This window comes from Cervus elaphus, chromosome 20, assembly GCF_910594005.1.
Source record: "Cervus elaphus chromosome 20, mCerEla1.1, whole genome shotgun sequence".
Lineage (NCBI taxonomy): Eukaryota > Metazoa > Chordata > Mammalia > Artiodactyla > Cervidae > Cervus > Cervus elaphus.
In genome coordinates this window covers 116,049,991-116,076,270 of record NC_057834.1, presented here as the reverse complement: position 1 = coordinate 116,076,270, position 26,280 = coordinate 116,049,991, and the positions used below count along the sequence as shown (strand labels likewise).

At 36.2% G+C, this 26,280-nt stretch overlaps 1 protein-coding gene across 4 annotated transcripts in view; it reads right to left on the bottom strand.

Moving 5' to 3' along the window:
- The window catches only part of FAF1 (Fas associated factor 1), a 502,843-nt gene that overhangs the window by 91,624 nt on the left and 384,939 nt on the right, over window positions 1-26,280 (bottom strand). For all 4 annotated transcript variants that reach the window (XM_043876171.1, XM_043876168.1, XM_043876169.1 and 1 more), the window contains 2 exons: window positions 16,224-16,360; window positions 11,847-11,935 (listed from right to left, as the gene is read on the bottom strand). In XM_043876171.1, the coding sequence (XP_043732106.1) occupies window positions 11,847-11,935; window positions 16,224-16,360 (226 nt within the window). The remainder of the gene's footprint in view (window positions 1-11,846; window positions 11,936-16,223; window positions 16,361-26,280) is intronic.

Below are 26,280 nucleotides of genomic sequence, written 5' to 3'. Positions count from 1 at the left end.
AAGACTGTTGGACTTTCTTAAATACTTTTTCTTCATCAATTGAGTCTCATCAGTACCATATTTACAGATTATGGCGTATAATAGTATGAATGCACAATATTTGAGGGCATATTTCCAGTTCATTTTTTATCTTAATTTGTGCAGCTCATAGTTCACTGGCAAAGAAATTGACTTTAATTCTTTTAAATACTGAGTTTATGATACTGGCCCATGTGTAAACCATCAACATTAGGAAAATTTCTAAGATCATAATTTTTAGATAATAAAAATAAGCCATAATATTTAATTAAAACTAGTAATAGTTTATTGTCAGTTAAAAGGTAATTGATATTGTTTGCAATATTTCACCAAAGTTATTTATATCCAGTTTGATGACTCCTGGGGCAGCTGTAGTGTAGCTTTCATATCCCATTTCTTTTCTTTATTTCTAATAACTTAGAAAGTTCCAATTAGACATTATATTAAGAATAGAATCTAACTGTTGCTGTTCAGTCACCAAAGTCATATGAGACTCTTTGCAACCCTATGGACTGTAGCACACCAGGCCTTCCTGGCATTTTAGAATCTAATGCTTATTGACTTTTTCAGTTATATCTAAATATTTGGATCAAATAAAGACTCAAATTATAAAGATATTTCTCAAACAGGGCTACTTCCCCTCCACCCCATAACAAGTGTCAAGTGGGATCTTAGTTCCCTGACCATAGATTGAACCTGTACACCCTTCAGTGGAAATGTGGAGCCTTAACCACTGGACTGCCAGGAAAATCCTCATACATGGCTACTTCAAGTTAGGTCAGACTTGAGTCAATCAGTTTATCACATTTAAAAGATAAAGAGTTGACTGTTTGCCCTTGGGAAACAGTGATAAGTAGATTCCTACTTCATTCTTTGGTTGCTCTTGCCCTAAAAAGTATTTCTTCATGTCCTGCTGAAGCTTTTATTAGGTATTTGAAATATCCTCTACTATACATAATCAATTTCACTAAAGAACGAAGAAAATGATCAAATTTTTGGAAAGAATCAAACTCTTGGTAATTAAAGCCATGTGCACCACAGCTCATTTTTTCTGAAGAAATCTTGAAACTTTATTTTTAAAATTAAAAATTATATTTTTAGCTCTGAAAAATAGCTTTAGGCTGCTCAAGAATATACTGCTGATTTCTGAAATCTCAACAAGACCCTTACATTTTTACCTGTATTATTAGTGTCATGAAAAGTTTTTATGACATGCCTCATTACAAAAACCTATGCTCATACCTTTCCCTTAGAGCTGAGGATTGTGTACTTTATTGTGCAGTAGAATCAGCTACTGGGCTTATTAAAACTGATTACTGGGTCCCACCCTCTTAATTCTGATTCAGTAGGTCTGGGGCTGGGGCTTGAGAAACTACATTTCTAGTAAGCTCCCAGGTCACACTCTGAGATCATTGACTCAGTAACCTGTATATTTGTTTGAGAAGGAACGTCTTAGACTCTTTTTCCATTATTTACACAGTCTACCAGAAAGATATCTACTTAAAGCTGCCTAAAATATTAACAATTTTCATTATTTTCTTCAATACCATAACAAGATTTGAGGAGAATATTATTATTAGCTAATCATTTCAGTAAAGCAGTGTTTAAACTGACATGCAGTTGCAATCCTTTCATTCCAATAGTCATAATCTTTCTTGCTGTACTTAGTTTTTTTTTAAATAGCTTGAGATATCATTCATTCATATCATACAATTCACACATTTAAAGTATCCAAGTGAATGTTTTTTGATATATTCATAGATACATGCAACCATATTTATTAAGATATAAATCATATATAACATATACTTCATACATTTAAAGTGTACAAGTCATAGATGTGTGCACCAACAACATAATCAAATTTAGAACATTTTCATCACATCAAAAAAGAACCACATACCCTTTGGTTATCACTCTCCTATCTTCTAAAATCACTCATTCCCCACACCTAACCATAGGCAAGCACATTCTAATTTCTGTCTCTACAAAGTTTCCTATTCTGGACTTTTAAATGAGTGGAGCCATATAATATGGGGTCTTGTATAATGAATTCATTTAGCATAATGCTTTCAAAATTTATCTGATATTACAGCATGTATCAGAATTTCATTCCTTTTGGACTTCACTGGTGGTCCAGTGGTTCAGACTCTGCATTTACACTGCAGGAGGCAAAGGTTCAACCCCTGCTAGGAGAGCTAAGACGTCACATGTCTTGGGGCATGGCCAAAAAAAGAGAATTTCCCTCCTTTTTGTGGTTGAACTACATTTTATTGTCTGTATATACCACATACTGCTAACTCATTCACCCCTTGATGAATATTTGGGTCGTTTTCATGTTCGGGCTATTATGAGCAATGTTGCTATAAACATTCATGTACAAATTTTTATATGGACACATCTTTTCACTTCACTTAGGTATACAGCTAGGTATATAACTATGTTTAATCACTTGTGGAATTGTAGACTGTTTTCCAAAGCAGCTTCACTATCTTATATTCCTACTAGCAGTCTATGAAGGTTCAAATTTCTCCATATCCTGACCAACACTTGTTAATCTAACTTTTTGATTCTAGCCACTGTAGTTGGTGTGAAGTGGTATCTCATTGTTTTGAATTGCATTTGCTTGATGACCAATGATGTGGAACATCTTTTCACGTGCTTATTGGCCATCTGCTTTTTTTCCTTGGAGAAATTTCCCACAATTTTTAATGGGTGCAATTTGTCTTTTTTTATTATTGAGTTGTTGGTGGTCTTTTATATATTCTAGAGACAAGTCCCTTATCAAATATATGATTTGCAAAGATTTTCTCTCAATCCGAGGGTTGCCTTTTCACTTTCTGGATGGTGTTCTTTGAAGTAATGTTATTTGGTTATCAATAATGATTCTACCTTATCTTTTGAACTCTAACTTAGAGCTTACAAAATAATTATTGACTAAGTTAAAACATCTCTGGTAATATACATGTCTCACTAATGAACTGAATGAAAAGTGATGACTATTTCTATCTCATATGTGTGTGTGTGTGTATATATATATATATATGTATATGTATACAGTTATATATATATAACAATATACCAAGAATCAATTCTTACTTTGCACTCAATAGTGGTTTATCTAACTGCAAACCAAGACAGTGATAGCCATATATAGAGTCATATTCTTGGACTGTTGAAAAAGTGTGTTTGCTATGACCAGTGCATTCTCTTGGCAAAACTCTGTTAGCCTTTGCCCTGTTTCATTTTGTACTCCAAGGCCAAACTTGCCTGTTACTCCAGGTTATCTCTTGACTTCCTACTTTTGTATTCCAATCCCCTATGATGAAAAGGACATCTTTTTTTGTTGTTGTTGTTAGTTCTAGAAGGTCTTGTAGCTCTTCATAGAACCAGTCAACTTCAGCTTCTTTGGCATCAGTGATTGGAGCACAGACTTAGATTACTGTGACGTTGAATGGTTTGCCTTGGAAACAAACTGAGATCACTCATTCATCTTTGAGGCTGCACCCAAAATGCACTGCATTTTGGACTTTTCTGTTGACTAAGAGGGCTACTCCATGTCTTCTAAGGGATTCTTACCCACAGTAGTAGATATAATGGTCATCTGAGTTAAATTTGCCCATTCCTGCCCATATTAGTTCACTAGTTCTACTATGTTGATGTTCAATCTTGCTATCTCCTGCTTGACCATGTCTAATTTACATTGATTCATGGATCTAACATTCCAAGTTTCTATATAATGTTGTTCTTTACAGCACTGAACTTTACTTTCACCACTGGACACATCCACAACTGAGCACTGTTCCCACTTTGGCCCAGCCACTTCATTCTTTCTGGGGAGCTCATGGGGAGCTCATCTTCCAGTGTCATATCTCTGTGCCTTTTCATACTGTTCATGGGGTTCTCCAGGAAAGAATACGGAGTGGGTTGCAATTTCCATTTCCAATGGACCACTTTTTATCAGAACTCTTCATTATGACCTATTCATCTTGGGTAGCCCTGCATATCACAGCTCATAGATTCACTGAGTTACACAAGCCCCTTTGCCACAACAAGGTTGTGATCCATGAAAAGAAAATCAGATTGATTGTGTTCTTTGTAGCCGAAGATAGAGAAGCTCTATAACAGACCAGGTGCTGACAAGCTCAGATCATGAGCTCCTTATTGCAAAATTCAGGCTTAAACTGAAGAAAATAGGGAAAACCACTAGGCCATTCAGGTATGGTCTTATTAAAATCCTTTATACAATGGAGGTGACAAATAGATTCAAGGGATTAGATCTGATAGACAGAGTGCCTGAAGAATTATGGACAGAGGTTCATAACACTGTACAGGAGGTAGTGGCAAAAACCATCCCAAAGAAAAAGAAATGCAAGGTGTCTGAGGAGGCTTCACAAATAGTTGAAGATAGAAAAGAAGCTAAAGCCAAGAGAGAAAGGGAAAGATATACCCAACTGAATGCAGAGTTCCAGAAAATAGCAAGAAACAAGAAGGTCTTCTTAGGTGAATAATGCAAAGAAATTGAGGGAAAAACAGAATGGGAAAGACTAGACATGTCTTAAAAAAAAGACTGGAGCTATCAAAGGAATATTTCATGCAAGGATGGGCATGATAAAGGACAGAAATGGTAAGGACCTAACAGAAGCAGAAGAGATTAAGAAAAGGTGGCAAGAATACACTGAAAACTATACAAGAAAGGTCTTAATGACCTGTATAACCATGATAATGTGATCACTCATCTAGAGTCAGACATTCTGGAGTGTGAAGTCAATTGGGCCTTAGGAAGCATTACTATGAACAAAGCTAGTGGAGGTGATGGAATTCCAGTTGAGCTATTTCAAATTCTAAAAGATGATGCCATTAAAGTGCTATACTCAGTATGTCAACAAATTTGGAAAATTCAGCAGCGCCCACAGGATTGGAAAAGGTCAGTTTTCATCACAATCCCAATGAAGGGCAATGCCAAAGAATGTTTAAACTACTGAACAATCATGGTCATTTCACATACTAGCAGGTTATGCTCAAAATCTTTTAAGTGAGGCTTCAACAATACATGAACTAAGAAATTCCAGATGTACAAGCTGGGATTCAAAGAGGCTGAGGTCAAACTGCCAACATTCAGTGGATCATGCAGAAAGCAAGGGAGTTCCCCATAACCATCTACTTCTGCTTCATTGACTACGCTAAAGCCCATGCCTGTGTGGATGACAAAAAACTGGAAAATTCTTAAAGAGATGGGAGTACCAGACCACCTTACCTGTTTCCTAAGAAACCTGTATGAGGGTCAAGAAGCAACAGTTAGAACCAAACATGGAACAACTGACTGGCTCAAAATTGGGAAAGGTTGTGTATTGTCATCAAATTTATTTAACTTATTTGCAGATAACATCATGCAAAATGCCAGGCTGGATGAATCACAAGCTGGAATCAAGACTGCTAGGAGAAACATTAACAATCTCAGATATGTGGATGATACCACTCTAAAGCCAGAAAGTGAAGAGGAACTAAAGAACCTCTTGATCAGTGTCAAAGAGAAGAGTGAAAAATCTGGCTTGAAACTGAACATTCAAAAAAAAAAAACAACTATGATCATGGCATCTGTTACCATTACTTCATGGCAAAGATAGGGGGGAAAGTGGAAGCAGTGACAGATTTTATTTTCTTTGGCTCCCAAATCACTGCAGATGGTGACTCCAGACATGAATTTAAAAGATGCTTGCTCCTTGGAAGAAAAGCTTTGACAAACCTATACAGAGTATTAAAAAACAGAGACATCACTTTGCTGACAAGGTCCATACAGTTAAAGCTATGGTTTTTCCAGCAGTCATGTACAAATGTGAGAGCTGGACCATAAAGAAGGCTGCGCACTGAAGAACTGATGCTTTCTAACTGTGGTGCTGGAGAAGACTACCGAGAGTCCCTTGGACTGCAAGGAGATCAAGGCAGTCAATCCGAAAGGAAATCAACCCTGAATATTCATTGGAAGGACTGATGTTGAAGCTGAAGCTCCAATACTTCAGCTGTCTGATGTGAAGAGCCAACTCACTGGAAAAGACCCTGATGCTGGGAAAGACTGAGGGCAAGAGGAGAAGGGGGCAGCAGCAGATGAGATGGTTAGATAGCATCATCAACTCAACAGACATCAATTTGAGCAAACTCTGGGAGATAGTGGAGGACAGACGAGTCTGGCATGCTGCAGTCCATGGGTCGAAAAGAGTTGGGCACAACTTAGGGACTGAAAAACAACAAAGCAAGACAGTGAGCACAGTGTGGTCACCGCTCTTCTACAGATCATCCTATTGCCATTGCATGCCATCCAACAGTGCCATTTGATGAAGCTACTTCCTTCAGAACTCATTCTGCTTTATTGTTTGGGCTTTTCTTTTTCTTACTGTTAATTTTGTAGTAGCTGGATTTACAAGTTTCTTGGCAACAGTAGAATTTGAATCAATTTTTACCTCAAAGACTGCCATTTGTAAGCAATTTCTCCTCTGTGGTTTGGTTACTTTTCTAAGGTAAGCAATATGATTTTTAAAAAATGTGTTAATGGTAAGTATTACTTTTTCTTTTGTCCTGAAAAAAATCTATTGCTTTAACAGAGTGGCAGGTCACTGGACTTTACTTAAAAATGAAACAAAAACTTTGAAGGCTTTGTGCTTTTATTAAAAATTTTATAACAGAGAAGCAGTGGCATCAGGGTAAACAGATTGTTTCCTATACAATCTATAGTCATATATTTACTTTTCAGTCAAAAGTTCCTTTTATCGAGGCCAGTATGAAATCAGTATCAAGAGTCAGTTCCCTTGCATTTTCTATGCTAGCATTAGAGTTCTCTCAATTATGTTTACACTGATGTTGAACTAGTTTCAACTGTCCATACTGATTTACAGCATTTTTAAATAGTTATTTTTATTTTATTTTTTTATTTTTGGCTAAATTGGGCCTTTGTTATGGCACATGGGATATTTGGTGTGGCATGCAAGATCTTTCATTGCAGCAGATGTGCTTCTCTCTACCTGTGGTGTATGGACTCCAGAGTCTGTGGGCTTCACAGCTGCAGCATGTGGGAACTTAATTCCCTGACCAGGGATCAAACCTGTGTTCTCTGCTTTGGAAGGCAGATTCTTCACCAATGGACCACCAGGGAAGTCTCCTGATTTACAGTATTCATTTATAGTATTTTCATCATTATCTTTATGCTTCAATGAACCACAGGTAAGCCATGAAAAGTTCTGGTGAACTAAGAATATAACTAATTTAAGCAAGAAAATATGAACATAAATTTAACAGTCACACATGAATGACACGAAAGTCCAGAAGCTGCAATCACACTGCTGCAGTCAAATGAGTATTTGTCAAGACTAAACAACCAATGCAATCCTTGTAATACACGAGGAATTTAATAAATTGTAAAAGATACGATGAATGAAACAGGATTTGGAAGGATACTGCAATTTTCTTACATTTCAAAATATGAAATAAACGTGAACAAAACTGACTACGTTGCGTGTTCAAACTAGCTGCTTGTAATCCTTGACAGATAGCTGAGTACAACAGTAATCTGGGAAACACAGTGAAAAACACTGCCTTAGAGATTAGAACTATACCTGGCATGTAGAACAAACTTGAAGAATGACTACTATTATTACCTTATTTCTTGTCTCTTCTACCTGCCTCTTAGCTTGCACTGGCAGTATGTAAGAGCCCTTCTGTGTGCTCCACGTCAAGCTGCCTACATAGCATGCCTAGCTCACCCCGGATAGGTGCTCCTGGGGCTTCATCTACCTGACAGCTTCACAGATTTATTGGAAATGCTGGTAAGTCCAAGGACCCTGTCTGTCTTGCTACAGCTGTGTTACTGGTACCCTACATCTGATGCATAGAAAAAGAATATGAAATGAATATACAAGCAACATGACACAAAATAGCATCTGGTGTGATTGGGGACTTAACTATGAAGAAAAGTCACTGGATGAAGAACCCTTTTAAAGTATGTATCCCAAAAAAGGAGCACCTAAATATTCGATTGGCCAACCCAATACATAAAACAAATATTAACAGACTTAAAGGAAGAAATAGATAGTAATATAATAATACACTACTTTATTTGTAGATCTTTTTGTTAATGGTATTAATTTGGTTTTCTAAGTGTTTACTGAGCATCTATGAAAGATACAGCTCCTCACTAGAGCAAAGTACCTCTCTGTCCCTAGGACCGAGCCCAGTGCTGTACCTTTCATAGATGCTCAGTAAACACTTAGAAAATCAAATTAATACCACTAACAAAAATATCTACAAATAAAGCTATGATGAGGTAGTTCTGTCAAAACAGAGGCTCATGTACTTTATACTTCCTGGTTAGAGACAGAACAATTAATGATATAAAGGTTAGTTCATTCTGAGCCACTGAAGAATGAGTCATTAATATATAGTTTGTGCTTGGTTCTATTTAATAAAAGCTTTATAATATAGGCATTTCTGGTTGTACTAATACAATGGAATCATTGAAGTGATGAACGTACGTGAACCAAAGTTAAGTTTAAATAAATTCAGGCCTAGGAAGTCATCCTTCAAACCTGCTCACAAATTCCATTTTAACTGTATGCTTAAGTCTTATTTGAAATTTTAAAGAAGTAAAGCCAAATTCACAATTATAAGAGACAGTGTTTCTTATCACTTACTCAGCAGATACCAAATCATGATCTGTGCATAGTTCAAGAGAAGATTTTAAACTTAGAAATTAGAAAAGCTTTTCTTAGGAATTCTATTTATGACCTGAAAGATAACTTTCATGAAGACACCCTAAAAACAAAGAGAAACCCTTATCTCTTGCAGTTAAATTTCAATAAAAAATTTCAATTATATGGAGTCTTAGACATTTCCTGTAACCTTCATTTTAAATTTTGTGCTCAGTATTAAAGGAATTAAAGTCAATTTCCTTACCAACGAATTATGAGGAACACAAATTAAGATGAAAGAATGAACTGGGAATATGCATGCAAATATTATACATTCATATTATTATACAGCATAATCTGTAAATCTAGTACTAATGAGACTCAAGATTTAAATGGCTGAAGAAGGCATTTAGTGCATTATTGTCAATCAATGCCTCTATTCCAGGATAAATGTACTCTTGAATGGCAACACACCAATTATTACAAATTCCTAACTAAGTACAGTACTTCATAATTTCAAAATGTCAGTGTCAATTTATAAAGTAACAAAATCTCTCTATATACCCAATTACCTTTCCCTCAGAGTAAAGGAAACACTATTAGGAAAAATTACAAACAAAATTTTTTACAGCAACAAAAGGAACCTATTGAGTATTAAAATTCTAGTTATAGCACTCTGAACTTTCATATTTGTTAACGTGGATATATCAGGTTTTATACCACTGTAATTAAGTATTATTTTTTCAAGTCACATTATTTTATATAAGTTCTTTCAATTATTTATTTAGTCATTTAACAAACATTTTTAAAGTAGCTACTAGTAACTGAACTGAACTGAACACTGTGAGAAGTTTGTTATTGTTTAGTTGCTAAGTCGTGTCCAACTCTTTTGTGACCCCCATGGACTGGAGCCCACCAGACTCCTCTTGTGGGATTTCTCACAGAGGAAATGGGAATTTCCCAGGCAAGAATACTGGAATGGGTTGCCATTTCCTTCTCCAGGGGATGTTCCAGGCTCAGGGATCAAACCCATGTCTCCTGTACCGGCAGGCAGGTTCTTTTATCACTGAGCCACCAGGGAAGCCCAAACTGTTACAAGACAGAGTTACAATATGAATATGATATAACCCTTGCTTTTAAACTCAGTCTAACAGAAGACAGAGACAAATAAAGTTAAACACAATATTAAAGGTTATACTGAAATTGTTTACATGTTTCCCATTTGTAATAGCCAAAGGGTATTGTATTGAAAACACTCATTATACCTGGAAACTTTACATTACTGCTCAAAAATCAAACTCTCCTTTATTTGTTCTATGTAACTCTTTCTTTAAAAATTAAAAACAAAGAAAAATTAAAGAATAATTTGATATATGAATTTAGCATCTCAAATTAATATGATAAAATTTGTTTCATATTTTACCTTTAGATTGCTTTTCAAATCCAGAAATTTCTTGACTGATAAAGCACTAATAATTACTTGAGATTAACATAGATCCTACTAGCTGTGCGACCTTGGGTAAATTAACCTTTTTGATTCTCAGTTTTCTCATCTGAAAAGTAGAGATGACAGTACCAATCTGTGTTGGATTATGTTCCATTTGCCCATCCAGTTCCTGATGGCTCAGATACTAAAGAATCTGCCTATAGTGCAGGAGACTCAGGTTCAATCTTTGGGTTGGAAAGATCCCCTGGAGAAAGGAATGGCAACCCACTCCAGTATTCTTGCCTGGAGAATTCCATGGACAGAGGAGCCTGACGGACTACAGATCATGGGGTTGCAAAAAGTTGGACAAGACTGAGTGACTAACACTTTCACTTTTCTTTCACCCATGCTCTACCTGAACTTCCCTGATAGCTCAGCTGGTAAAGACTCTCCCTGTAGTGCAGGACCCAGTCAATTCCTGGGTCAGGAAGATCCACTGGAGAAGGGATAGGCTACCCACTCCAGTATTCTTGGGCTTCCCTTGTGGTTCAGCTGGTAAAAAAAATCCAAATGCAATGTGGGAGACCTGGGTTTGATCCCTCAGTTGGGAAGAGCCCCTGGAGAAGGGAAAGGCTACCCACTCCAGTATTCTGGCCTAGGGAATTACCTGGACTGTATAGTTCATGGGGTCACAAAGAGTCAGACGTGACTGAGCGACTTTCACTTTCACTTCTCACTTTAATGCTCTACCTAGTTGTTTGCCCAGGGAGGTTCTCTTGCCTGCCTTTCAGTTGCTAGTTGGGTTAGGTCAATAGAAGGTACTAGCAGGAGATCATAAGTATAAAAGGGAAGGGAAGCTATTCCTTACTCTCCTCCTTACCAGCTCAAAAGGGCTGACCCTGAAAGAAGCAATCATCTCCACATACTACCCTTCCCTGGCCTTCAGGCCTAAGGGTGGTAATGGCTCCCTTTAGCCCGAGAGCATACTATCCATTGATGACTCCTATAAACTCTGCCCATATCTTTATAAATAGTCGCCTTATTAAACTCTTCTCAATAATCTAGTTTGAAAGCATCACCTGTTCCAGCCAGAACTCTGAATTATATACAACCTCATGGGATTGTTTTAAGAATCACATGAGATGATAAATGAAAGGTGCTTTGAATAGTGCCAAGTATTAATACATTATAAATATTCAGTAAGTGTTGACTACTATTGTATTATCAATATTGCTGTTATTATTATTCTATTTTATTTGAGGTTCCATGCCCATGTCATCTATATGTTTGAGAGACGCAGAAATTCAGAATTCTGGTGATCTTTTTACTAATTTTCACAGTGATTCAAAAATATGTTCAAATGTAAAATGTGTTTATTGGTAATCAATCTCAAAAAGAGTAACAGGACCTTAAAAGGGAGTGAAATACCCATATACTAGTACTGGACTATATAGCTTCTCCTATAAGCATGCTTCAGAGTTTGTTTCCTGTAAATTGCAAATTTAGCAAAGTATAACTTCATAAAGTTAAACAAACTGTTGGCTCTTTGGGTCATGAAAAGAATGGAATGAAAGGTAAATTCAGTGGCATAAAAATCCTTGGTTCATGTAGAAATACATCTTCATCAATGCCTTGTTTATCAATCAGGACATAGGCAAACATCACTATTTGACAAATTATCTCATCAAAATCCTATTAAAGGTCCACTTAACCTTTCACCTTACCTCATCCTTTATATCTTCCTGTTGTTGGGCTGTGAAGATCTCCATTGCAGCCATGAGTCTCATCATTAACTCATCCACTGTTGTGTTACCTAGCAACACACCGAGATTGCCAAACTTTACATCAAGGTTAGAAAATGGGAAGCTGCTCTAGAATTTATCAGTATGGAATAACTACAGTCTAAAAAATTACAGACTAGCATGTCAATAAACGAAAAAGGAAAGGGCAACCCACTCCAGTATTCTTGCCTGGAGAATCCTATGGACAGAGGAACCTGGTGGGCTGCTGTCCATGGGGTCGCACAGAGTCGGACATGACTGAAGCGACTCAGCATGCGTGCATGCCAATAAAGACTTTTATGCTTGCATTGGAAAGTTTATTTTCAATAACAAAGTAATGCAGTACACTGGCAGTTGAAATTTCAGAATACTTAGATTTGCGAGAACAGTCTCTTTATAAAGATTTCTTGGCACTATTTAGAACATCCAAGTCACAAGGAAAAAAGTATCTTTCAAATTAGGAAAACATATCTACTTAACAACACTGGCAACAACTACCATTTGTTTGTAAGCCAGTGATTAGGTTAAATGATTAGGTTTATATATATATAATCTCATTTAATCTGTATAACAATTCTATGAAGGCTCATTATGATTTTGATAGTAAAGAGAAGGAAAATGAGGCTTACAGAGCTCAAGTAACCTGACTAAACAAGGTCAAGTTGGTTAAGTTATAGGACCAGGATTTGAAACCATATGAGTCTGACTCAAAAGCCTGTCTTCTTTGCCACTTTAGCACCCTGTTTACTTAGAATTATCTCCTATTACTAAAATTTCTTTAGTGAAACAAATGGTAATTCAGTTTCTGGGGAAAAAAAAAAACATTTTTTCCCCTAAATGTTATTTTTCCCTTTTAGCTGCTTTCAAATAACTATGCTATATAATCTTTATGGACAGGATATTTAAAATGTTTGATCTTCTTGAATGCTATTTTATTCTCTTTCCAAGTCCATAACAAACATATAGCACATATATGCCATTTTTGCATTCATTGAGTCTTGCTATTTGCTTTGGATGCATCTACAAGAGAGAAAATCTCGAAGATCTGTAAAGATATAGCAATTTTTCTCTTCTTTCAAACCAACAGGCAAAAGAGACCTTGTTTCTCTAAGGCCTCAGAAGGTGACTTCTAGTCCCACTAATGGAATGGCCACCAATGAGACAACACATAACAAGCATTCTTGCTTGTATTATTCCAGAGTACCATCTGCCTAACATGATCCTTCAATGGTCCTTTCCCAGTTTTCCTTATGATCACTGGCAACATGGGGTTAGGGGGCAGTTTTGGTCTCTAGTCAAAGAAATAATCTAATCTGGCCACATCGAGCACTACTCTCTCCATAAATCAGCTAGAGAACAAATACTATCTTGGTGTGATATAACATTACCAAGAAGTAGAATTGGTTTTAGAGCCAGAGTTCTAACCCTAGTTCTACTTCTTACATGATCTAGTACCTAGAAACTGCCTAGCACATGACAAGGGCTTAATAAATACTCACTTAGTAAACAAGTGAATAAGAAAAGAGGGCGTGACTGTAGCTCTGAAACAATCAATTTTCTTATCTGCAAAATGAACATAAGAACCCTCTGTAGGGTTCTTAGAAGGATTAGAGATAATATAAAGTACCTGGTACCAAGGACACACAGTATCACTGTGTGTGATAGATACAATAAACGGTAAAAGTTTAATAAGAGTAACTTCAATGTAGATTTCCATACTGGGAAAATCTTTGGGTTTCCATTTCTTATTTGTAAACTATAGTGACTAAGAGAGCATGGGGCATGAATACTTTGTAATGGTACTAGAACCATCATTGGGGAAATATTATAATTTTACTGTTGTTGTTCAGTCGCTCAGTCATGCCCGACTCTATGCGACCCCATGGACTGCAGCATGTCAGGCTTTCCTGTCCTTCACCATCTCTCGGAGCTTGCTCAAACTCGTCCTTTGAGTCAATGATATCATCCAACCATCTTGTCCTCTGTTGTCCCCTGAATAGGTGACTATATCATGGCCATTAATTTTAGGCTTAAAGCCACTGCCTATCAACTATGCTTCGACCCTAATTTATGGATTCATTGCCAAACTACTTGAACTTTATATCTAAGTCCTTAATGATTCAAGATGCAGAAAAGTATCAGTTAATGCATTTCAGGGACAATTTATTTGTTATAGTTTATTGCAAAAGAATTTCTTTATATACTTAAAAGCTGTTGAGATCCCTGAAGAAATTTTGTTTACATGGATATGGTTACCAACATCCACTGTGTTGGAAATTAAAACTGAAATATCTAAAACATAGTTATCCATCCATTTAAAAGTAACAATAATAAACTCATAATTTGCTAATATAAACATGTTTTATGAAAAATGACTATATGTTCCAAAAGGAAAGATTTACTGAGAAGAATGTCATTGTTTTAACATTTTTGCAAATTTCTCTAATGTTAAACTTAATAGAACACAGTTGGATTCTCATATCTATATTTACATTAAACTAGCTATGTGTCATCTTGGTTAAAATTTATGAAGCAATTGTGGCCTCACACAGATACATAGTTGGAAAAGAGGGGAGTGTTTTAATAGGTAACTATAGATTTTTTTTATTTAATATTCCCAAACTGACAAGTGGGATATTTTTTAAGATTAGGTATGTGAGGAACTGGAAACTGTATCAGTGAACTTACTGTACTGTGTTATATTAAAATCCATTGGTTTATTTTGCCCTTTGAATAGGTCTGTTACCCATGCATGAGTTTATAACATTATGCACTTGTCATCTGGAAAATATTGGTTCACTGAGTCATCCATTTCTTTTGAATGCTGACACAGCTAATTTTATGATAAAAAAAAAAAAATCACATTTATTAGTACCACCACTGATGTCACCAGGAAAGTATTTAATCTGTCAGTCTTAAATGGTGGGGGACATTCTAACTTTTTGCTTAAAAAACCAAATTTCTATCATTGGCAACAAATGTTGTTAGTTCTAAAGCCTGAAGTAACAGGCTGTCGCTTTGTTCATTTTAGAGAAATGTCTGCCCAACTATGTCACATAAACTATAAAAAGGTTTAATATTTAATAAAATAATTTAAAAAAAATGTACATACACGGAGGTGGAAAATATGACCACTAGTACAGTTCTGGGTCATGGCCCTGATTTGTGCTAAGGTGCCAGCAGTTTCAAATGGCACTAGTTTTGTGCCATCAGTGCAAATGTCAACACAGTAAAACACACACACACACACAAAAGTATACTACTATTATGGAAACATTTTTGACCTTGTAGATGCCCTCAAAGGGTCTAGGGGACCTTCAGGGTCCAGGGACCATGCTTTGAGAACCACTAGCTATTGTAACATTGCCCCTGACAGGAAAACTGAAATGAAACATTATCTACTTAATCTATGTAATTTGTCCCTCCAGCAGGTCTTCTTTAACACTGTTTACGGAAGTGAACGTTCTAGTTATAGAGAAAACATAAAATACTGGAGGTTTTGTTTTATTTGAGTTAGAATGGCACTAGAAGTTATACCCCTTTCTTATTGCATTATCTACTATCGAACTTTTAGCTTAAATAGGGGCAGAAATTAAATATTTCAGACAAAAGCTTTAGCTTGGAGCACTTGAAACATCGTTTTCCCTGTGGCATAGAAAAAAAAAACTGTTTTCAATTTAAGCTTTGCCACGAATAAGGTAATTTTTTATGCTAATCTTTAGGGTATGTTAGTAACATATATGTTAGTAACACTCATTTTTTTGGTAAAGAATGTGCGCTGTGATTAAATTGACAGGCATTCTATAGCTTCACACCTCAAGGTTGCATTCTAGACACAGATTCACACAAATAAGGAAAAATAACTGCTACTGTGAACTATTCAATTCACAATACCCAGTCACAAGTTTTTCCAGATAACTAAATATAAGGATTTCCTTCAACCAATCATAATTATAGCAAGAAATATACATAGGTATACACAGACACACACACACACACAAATGACATCATCTTTGATGACTGATTATGACTTAATTTCTATTTTAGAAAACTTAGCAATTTTGAATATTTAACATGATTAACCTATATCCCAAGGGCTATGCAGTTTTATTAAGGTGTTTTGATTGGATTTTCATGTAGTATATTTCATATTTCATAGCACCTATACTTTTTGAAGATATTCTTCTTCAGGATGTTCTATATTTCAAAATGCAAAGATATTCACCAATACAGAGAATAATTTTCAGCTATAATGGTAAATATTATAAGGCTATTACATAAATAAGGAGACATTCTACTCCTCTTATGAATGTACTTTACCTTGTATCACATTTAACACTTCATTAGATGATCGCTTTCCCATAATAATCAGAAAAAGTGGAAACTGATCTGTTTTTTGAGTCCGAATGGTTTGTGCAACAACACTGCCAAAGTGTCTATTGCACATTGTCAGAAATCTAAAATGAGACAAAATCCAAAGTTAGCTTCATTTCAGAATTTAAGAAATTTACTACTACCCAAAGAAAAAATTCAGTCTTATTATAATTGTAATATTATAACTGAAAAAATTCAGTTATATAAAATTAGACAGTCTGCCTGATAGCAATACATAAAATCTTACTATATTAAGTTTTCAACTACATCATAAATGGAATAGAAATGATTATCAGAAATCAATATCAGAAATTATTATCAGAAAAGAGAAAATCAGGCGGCACACCCTAAGTGCTGAGTAGGACTGACAGCATAGGATTCTTAGTTTTAAACATGACAAGCTGTATTACCCTAAACTATCAGAAAAACAAACAAAAAGAATTTTATGAGGAAAGAATTTCTTCAAGAGGACAAATACTGGGTGGTAAAAGTTAAATTGACCAGCTGCATCCTAGTCTAAACAGGATTCAGCAACATTTTTGCAGGTCCTTAGAATAAAGAATTGTACTTTAGAATTGCTGTTTTCTCCAGTAGTAGCAGGTCTTCTAGTTTCATACTTAGTATGGGATAAAAATAATAATTCTAAGCTTTTGACCAAAAAAAGCTCAGAGATATTAGCATACCGAAGTCTAGCATTAGTATTCTTAACACGATCTGGAATAAATGAAAAAACTGATAAAGCTTTTCTCTTCTATTAGAGGACTGTTTGAAATTAGCATTTCTTTCAAGAGAAAAGGGTAGCTTATGATATGTTTTCAGATCTGATGGTAAAAAGTAAATGTCATAATAATAATGAATTATGAAAGACCAAATGCAAATATAGAATGCTTTAATAAGATCCAATTTAATAAAGTCTGTAAAAATAATGGACTTTTAATAACACAGGTCACAAAAGGCAAAACAGTGGAAATTCTAGGGACTAGCCACTGGTACTGGCTTATTAATTCTTAATTATGTTCATGAAAGGCAACTTAAATCATGTGTTTTCTCATGCCTTATGATAATATTTTAGGTAACAACTCCTCTGAAATGTATGTTCTAGCTGATGAGCAAAGTCCTGTCGTCACATGCATTAGAGAGTAAATCCATTTGAAAAGACAAACGGCATTAAAATGTCATGTGCTCAGATTCATTTGATATCCAAATTCAAAACAGAATCAAACCACTTAATTTTTAAAGCCAATATATTTCTTGTGTATAGAAATTTATCCCAGAAATTTAGGCTGAATCCTCCACAAAAACCTGTGCTGTGACTACACACAGGGCCACGAGAACTGTTGGTAAGAGTGTCAAGACAAGTTAGCACCACTGCAATAAGTTCATTGGGAGTTAGGTTCATACACACGTTTAGAGCAGCAATAACCAGATCTCATGGCAATCTGAAATGACAAGGCCTTAAAAATCCCATTGTTGACCATGAAATATCAGTGCCCCCATGAAAATTCAGATCTTCACGTTCCACACCTATTATGGGATAAAAGGTGCTGATGCAGCCTAGGCCTCTAAACCACAATTCACACCCATATAGCTTTAATTCATCAGTGAAGATGTGCAGATCAGGAGACTAGAAAGTTAGGTCTCATTTTTCTTTCTGCTTACTACTAAAATATTTCAAAGTCAATCTTGACCCTCATCTGATCACTGGCAACCTCTGAAATGAAAGATGTCAAAAAACAGCTGGAACGCTGTTTCCTACAAAAGGGAGAAAATAAGTCCTTGTTGCTTTCACACTAATGGATTAAATGGATATCACAGAGTAGATGCCCATCACAGCATTAGCCTCATGAGTGATATTAAATACTAGCTAAAGAGGAGACCTGGCAAAAAGTGAAGGAAGGAAAGAAGCCAGGAAGGAAGGAAGAGAAGGGAGCCAGGCAGGCAGGCAGGTTGGCCTACTAGTTTTAGGAATTCGATTTCAAGACAATTTTGCCTGGAAATTGTGTATGTATGTCCCAAATCCTCTTTTTGTGAAAATGGAGATGGGAAAATAATTATGAAAGTGTAGGCATTTAATTGGGTTTAAATTTACAACATAAATTTCAAAACTATATAAAATATTCAAGGGAGGCACAGACTTCAAGGTCACATTAACCATTAAACCATTCAATTACTATAAAAAAACAATCAGTTTTCTACCAGGTATTAGCAAATCATTCCAATCATTTCTCAGCAGGTGAGAAATATTAAGGGATCACATAGTCAGTTGAGGCTTTCTAGCGGCCTTAACTAACAATTTGTTGAAATCAGAGAAACTTTGTTAAAACTTTAATTAATCTGATTAATCTTCCTAAGATCTGAATTATGCAGATCTTAATTAAGAATTCAGATCTTGGCTCCTAAGATCTTCCTAAGATTTGAAATTTTCAAATTGCAATCATCAAGAGCCCATAGCGCCAATGGACAGCCTCCAATTAAAAAATGCCTACTTGCCAGTTCCTTCCTTTACAATTTACAAGAACTTCACAATGCAAATATCAAATCTTTCTCATGGGTGGGAGGCCCTGCTTCTTAAAATCATTCACAACACAAAGTTACCATTCATATCACACTACGGGTAGCAGAAATCTAGTTCAAAACCTTACAGCAAAATCAGACATGGGAAAAACAAGTGGTTGTAAGACAATAAATGCAGTTCTCTCATAATTGTGGTATTTTCTTCCTTTGAAAATACAAAAGTGTGTCAGTACATCTAGAGGCAGCAGCAAACTTGTCTAACTACCAATAGTGCTCATCAGAGTCAGGCGTCATGAAGAGGGAAATGATTTCCACAGCAACTGAACCGCTGCAATCTCAAACACCAAAGGGGGAAGCAACGGTAACCATTCCGTGGCAAGAAGAAACGACTTTGTTTTTTGATTGTAAAATATTTTAATAAATCAAACAACCTATGTATCATAGACTGACTTGAGGAATGGGAAGAACAAACTGCAAAATCAACCCCCCAAAGCCAAAGGCTAAAGTAACAAATTTGAAAAGACAAAGAATGCTCTTATTAAGGGGGTAAAATGAGGGAAAGAGGGAAAGAAGAAGGGCAGGTTGAGAAAATGAATGAAGTAAAATGGTTAATAACAAGTCAGAATTAATAAAGCAACTCACTGTTCCCTGGGGCATGGGTGGGTAGGTAGTGGTGGAAGTGGTGGGGATAGGAAGTGAAGCCTCAAACTCTGGCCTTGGTAAAGAAAGTGAAAGTGTTCGTTGCTCAGTTGTGTCCGACTCTTTGTGACCCCATAGACTAGCCCACCAGGCTCCTCTATCCAGGCAAGAATATTGGAGTGGGTTGCCATTTCCTTCTCCAGGGGATCTTCCCCACCTAGGGACTGAATCCAGATCTCCTGAATTGCAGGCAGATTCTTTACCATCTGAGCCACCGGGGAGGCCCAAGAAAATGTAATTAGAAGCTTATATTCACCAATCTTGCTATTAGAAGTCTAAATTGGAAAGATAAGAGGAAGTGGTTTTAATCTAAAGTTTGAGGAGAAAAATAAACAGAACATCTGATGGCTAGCACATATTAATCATTAGTAAAATTTTCAGTCGCTGAAGCAGAGATCTTTTCTATCCTGTTAATGGAAACCAGGATTACTAATAAATCAGATATGAGAAAAAGTAATCTCATTTTAATTCAAAACATGATATAGTTTAGTTTCTTTCAATCAAACCCATAATTACATATGTCATCAACTTTAAACTGTATTTCAACAAAAAATATATACTAAAAGAAACACAACAATTTAGGGAGAGGGTGATGAAATTCTACATCTGCTGTCTACCTACTGTATATCAGGTAATGTAAAGAGGCACATTTGCTAAAACACTGCTAAATACTCTGTGTGAGGCTTCCTGATTATTACATTTCAATGTGACATCCATAAGTTTAAAGAAGCCTTGTATATAAAGTGAAAATAACACATCTTTAAAATACTTAACACTCTTGTAAGACACAGAAAGCACTCAGAACTGTGCTTAGAACATGGTAGACCCTTAAAATTGGTAGCTATATGATCATTATTAAATTAATAATTATATTCAAAATTTTTATCATTTTTTCCATGATTAAAATGATAACTTATACCTATGGGCCAACACTAAAAGATTTTTTTGTGTATTAAGACACAGCATCAAAGAATTGTTGACGAAACAAATACAACCACTGGTATTACTCTCAGAGAACAAAAGGGCAGGTATTGATATTTGGGAAATAAGGAAGTACAATTATAAATGCTGCAGTTGTGTAGTACTCTAAAACTTTACACACTTAAAAGGGAATATGAAATTAAACAATCTGGAGTAAGAAATGGCAACCCACTCCAATATTCTTGCCTGGAAAATTTTATGGACAGAGGAGCCTGGCGGGCTACAGTCCATGGAGTCGCAAAGAGTCATACTTGACTGACAGCGTTCACGCATGCTTGTGTGCATGCACCTGTGCGTGCACACACACACACACACACACACACACACACACATACACACACAATGTTAACTACTTTGAAACCAAGAAGCATCACAATTTCTGGCTGCTTACCCTTGAACTATTAAACACATTAAATGTCTTTCTGATAATGTGGGAACCATTTTTCCAAAACAAAAGGTTATCAAGTAGAAGAAATTCACATTCAACAGTAATATAGGACTTTTCCAGTATGGGCTGCTGAGTGGTTTTTTGTTTGTTTGTTTTTTATATTATATCTCTTGAAATCACTTTAAGGAGGCTCTTCTTTTTAAAGCAAGCCAAACTTGGCTTTTGCTATAGTAGTAAGCCTCATGAGTTATACATATTCATTCATGTGTTCAGGGTTTGTTAAAAAACACGTATACAGCTCAGTAGAAAAACCAGAACACAAAATACACAGAAAGGACCTTAGAGATCATCTACTGTCTCGCCAACACAGAATTCTCCCTTCTTTTTTGCCCTTAATAGGGAAGTTAAAGCCAAGGGCCTACAACATGTAAAGTGAGACCTAACAATGTTGCTAGCATTGTCAAGCATACGAAAAACAGCCAAAGACTACTGTCTCCTACCACAACATCATTTCTCCAAGTCTGCATGCCCATCCATTGTGCAGCTCATTTCAAGAGATAAACTTCAGCACCACTGGCATATGAACCTTTGTCCTTTAAAGGTGGCTTTGAGGTTTTGAAATAGTTCTAAGTCTTTGGGTCAAAATAAGTTAGGTAAACAAGCTGGGAGACACTGACTATAAAGGCAGTGATTTTCAAGCTTTAAAGGCCTAAGAACCACCTATGAAGTTTATTCAAAAGGAAAATTCTCAGTCCCATCGCTGAGAGATTCTGATTCAACAGATCTGTGGTAAGGACCAGGAAATTGTCTTTTTAATAAGCTCCCAACTGTCTCCCTCCAAGGTGTTTCTGGTTCAAGTGTTTAGTGGGACACACTTTAAGAAACACTGCTTTTAGGAGGCAGGACTTCTTTCTTTGAGAGCCTTTAAGCTTTCTCTGAAGGCAGCTTTTAAAGAAGTGTCCCCTAAATGTTTTGGGCAATGGCATATTCACTGGACCCAGTTTCTAGCTCTAGTCTCCTGAGGTGATGACATTGAAGATAATTCCCACTTGTTTCATCTGTATACTGCTGTTACTGCTAAGTCACTTCAATCGTGTCCGACTCTGTGCGACCCCATGCCTGGGATTCTCCAGGCAAGAACACTGGAGTGGGTTGCCATTTCCTTCTCCAATGCATAAAAGTGAAAAGTGAAAGTGAAGTTGCTCAGCCATGTCCGACTCTTCGCGACCCCATGGGCTGCAGCCTACCAGGCTCCTCCGTCCATGGGATTTTCCAGGCAAGAGTACTGGAGTGGGGTGCCATTGCCTTCTCCGTCATCTGTATAGGTGAGGTGTAATATGATGTGAGACAAAACTAAAGTATGTGAGCTCCAGGTGATGGAGGAAAAACAAGGCAGGGAAGAGGTGTTGCAATATTACATAGAGAAGTCAACTTAAAAGCTGATGCTTGATCAAAGATTCAAAAGAGGTAAAGGATGAAGTAGAACACATATCTCTGGGAAGAGAATTCCAGGCAGAGAGGACAGCAAACACAAAGACCTTAAAGCTGGAAAGCATCTAGCATATTTAAAAGTACAGTTGAAGCAGAGTGAAGCATAAAAGAGAAAATTGATAATTTTGAGTTTTCACATGGTTAGAAGAAAACCATAGCTAGGCCAAAAAATAAATCATGAACTGGAAAAAAATTCTGAATTTGAAACCACAGAAAAAGGGATATATTTCCCTAATGTATAAAGAACCCTTAATAACTGGGAAAAGATCAACAAAGAATATCTGTCTGCTTCCAGAAACAGAAACAGTAATGGCTCATAAACATGTGAAAAGATACTCAAAATAATTCCTAATGACTTCAGTTCAGTCTCTCAGTCGTGTCTGACTCTTTGTGACACCATGAACCATAGCACACCAGGCCTCCCTGTCTATCACCAACTCCCAGAGTTTACCCAAACTCATGTCCATTGAGTCAGTGATGCCATCTAACCATATCATCCTCTGTCGTCCCCTTCTCCTCTTGCCTTCACTCTTTCCCAACATCAGAGTCTTTTCAAATAAGTTAGCTCTTCCCATCAAGTGGCCAAAATATTGGAGTTTCAGCTTCAACATCAGTCCTTCCAATGAACACCCAGGACTGATTTCCTTTAGGATGGACTGGGTGGACCTCCTTGCACTCCAAGGGACTCTCAAGAGTCTTCTCCAACACCACAGTTCAAAAGCATCAATTCTTCTGCGTTCAGCTTTCTTTATAGTCCAACTCTCACATCCATACATGACTACTGGAAAAACCATAGCCTTGACTAGACGGGCCTTTGTTGACAAAGTAATGTCTCTGCTTTTTAATATGCTGTCTAGGTTGGTCAAAACTTTCCTTCCAAGGAGTAAGTGTCTTTTAATTTCATGGCTGCAATCACCATCTGCAGTGATTTTGGAGCCCAGATAAATAAAGTCAGCCACTGTTTTCACTGTTTACCATGAAGTGATGGGACCGGATGCCATGATGAGTTAGCTCCTAATTAAGAAACCATTTTTTATCTGTCAGATTAGTAAAGACAAAATAAAATTTGGTAATACGTTGCACTGGCCAGGTTATAGGGAAATAGGTACTACTGCTCACTGTTCGTAGGAGTGAAATTGGTACCCACTCTCTTGTGGGAAATTTGTCGGTGTCTATTAAAATTAAATACACTAACTCTTAACCCAGTACTCCTAAAACTGGGAATTTACTCTATCGATATATTTTCCAGATGGAAATATATGTGCATAATTATTTACTGTAAGCTTGTAATAGAAAAATATTGGACATGACCCAAATGAAAACCAATAGGATCTGGTTAAATAAATTATAGTATATTATGGAATTTAAAGGAATATTATGTAGCCATAAAATAGAAAGGATTCTTTATGAGCCAATAAGAAGTATCTTTTAAGTACAACATTAGTGGGAAAAGGAAGGTGTTAAATACTGTTTACCATTTGTGTAAAATGGGAAAATAATGATAATATTTTATACATAAAATAATCTCTGGATGGATAAATAAGAAGCTTAAGATACTACTCCTGAAAAGGGTAACTTAGAAACAAGGATGAGGAGGAGACTTTTCATTATATACCCTTCTATAACTTTGAGTTTTGATTAATATGAATGTATTATTACCCAGTCAATAAAGAATCTGAACCTAAGACAGTAACTCTCTTACAAAAACAAAGAAAAATTGCACACAATCCCTAAATTTACCACAATGTTAATCACATTTGTCTATTTCTTATCAGTCTTTTGCACAAGTACATCTTTTTCTTCCTGTGGTAATCAGTGTTTAGTTGGATACAGTCCTTTCGCCACCTACACCATAGTAATGAACCAGCAAGTTAGATGGCTGAATAACATTCCATTGAGTAGACGTAACATCACCATATTCATAACTATTCACCTACAACTAGATTGTTCTTTTTAGTTTTTTTTTTTTTATCAGTATAAATAATACTGGGATAAATTCTTAAAGTATTTTTAAGGGAAAAGTCTGTCTGTGAAGTGGAATTACAGGGTAAAAAAGTATAGAATCATTTAATGACTGGTGATACATACTGTCAAATTGTTTTCTGAAAGAACAGTATAATGTCTCTCTGTACAAATGCAAATACTGTACAAATGCAAATACTGAATGCGTGCGTGTTAAAGAACACAGACAAACTAAAGGTGAATTTAAGAAAACATAAGATGAAACTTTGTGAAAATTTAATCTGAAAAGCATCTTTCACTTGTCTGTGGTTTAAGACTAACCAGTAATAGTAAACTGCTAAATCATCTCAATAGATTAGTAGTCAGAGTTTTTTAAAAAACATGTATCTCCTTGTTGTCATCTATAAATTATTCAAGTGGAAATGCTTTGAGACACTGACAGTTTAATGACAGGGCTATAACTAATCTACAGGGACCAATTTATACTAATTTTTTGGAGGGACAATAATCAGATAACTGGCTGTCTTCTCACCATGAGTAAGAATATAAACACTTATTACTCAGAAACATTTAAGTACCCCATTTTAAGTTGGGTGAGAGAACAGAGAACATTTAACCCAATAGCTTATCAAATGCAGACATTTCTTCTCTAGCAATGTAAAGAGAAGAATCATTTTCCAGGGGCTAAACAAGAGAGCAAATTTATGTTAAATGGCAGATAATATTTTTTCTGTGTTCTGCCCTTTACCAATTGATCAGTATTTATGAGGGTCTACTAAACATGCAAGATAAGACATGGTCTTTGTTCTTAAGATAATAAGACTATTTCAGGCTTGATAAATCAACACTGCCAAACAGGAAACATAATCTGATGTAAAACTGGGGGCTAGATAGAGTGGCTCAGATTAAGGGCTGGAAAAAAAATCAGAGAAAGGAATTGGGAGCTTAGAAATCATGGAGAACTTTCTGTTCCAAGATAGTGCTCCTGGACAGCTAGTAGGAGAATCATCTTTTAATCACATCTGTATTTCTAGCACCTACTGCCAAACAGTATATATCAATATTTGTTACAAGAATGGGCTAGTTCATGCTTCAATAACTTTTATCTCCACTGTAACACTGATGATCATACAATCTTCCTTTCTCTCTTACAACTACTTTAGTTGAAATCAGTTTATTTTTATCTATTTATTTGGCTGTGCCAGGTCTTAGTTGTCCCATGTGGGATCTAGCTCCCTGACCAGGGATCAAACTTGGGCTCCCTGGCAGAGTCCTAGTCACTGGACTACCAGGGAAATCCCTTGAAATCAGTTTAATTAAGACAGTTGGTATGAATTATCATAGTCTCCAAGGCCTCTTTCAGTATGCTTCTACCTTGATAGGTCATTTGATCCCTCAAAATAGCAGGTATTCATCCACAAGTTCATGACTCTAAGATTCCCACCTGATTTTTAGCATACTGTAGTTTTAACATAATTTCATCCGGTCACCATCTACTAATTGAAAATGTTACTTAGAAGAGGTATAAAGTATCCGAATTTTAACATATTAGAGAAAGTATTAATAGGAATTATTGTAAGCAACATAATATTGTGAGACAAAGACTTTGGAGTAAAATAAACCTGATTTTGTTGCTTACTAATTATTTCTTTGGGGGCTTCCCTGGTGGCTCAGATGGTAAAGCGTCTGCCTGCAATGTGGGAGACCTGGGTTTGATCCCTGGGTTGGGAAGATCCCCTGGAGAGGGAAATGGCACCCCATTCCAGTACTCTTGCCTGGAAAATTCCACGGACAGAGGAGCCTTGTAGGCTACAGTCCATGGGGTTGCAAAGAGTCAGACACGACTGAGTAACTTCACTTCAATTGTTTCTTTGGATATCTTAATCATTCTGAGTGAATGGGTGAGTGAAAGCCACTCAGTTGTGTCTGACTCTTTGCAACTTCATGGACTATACAGTCCATGGAATT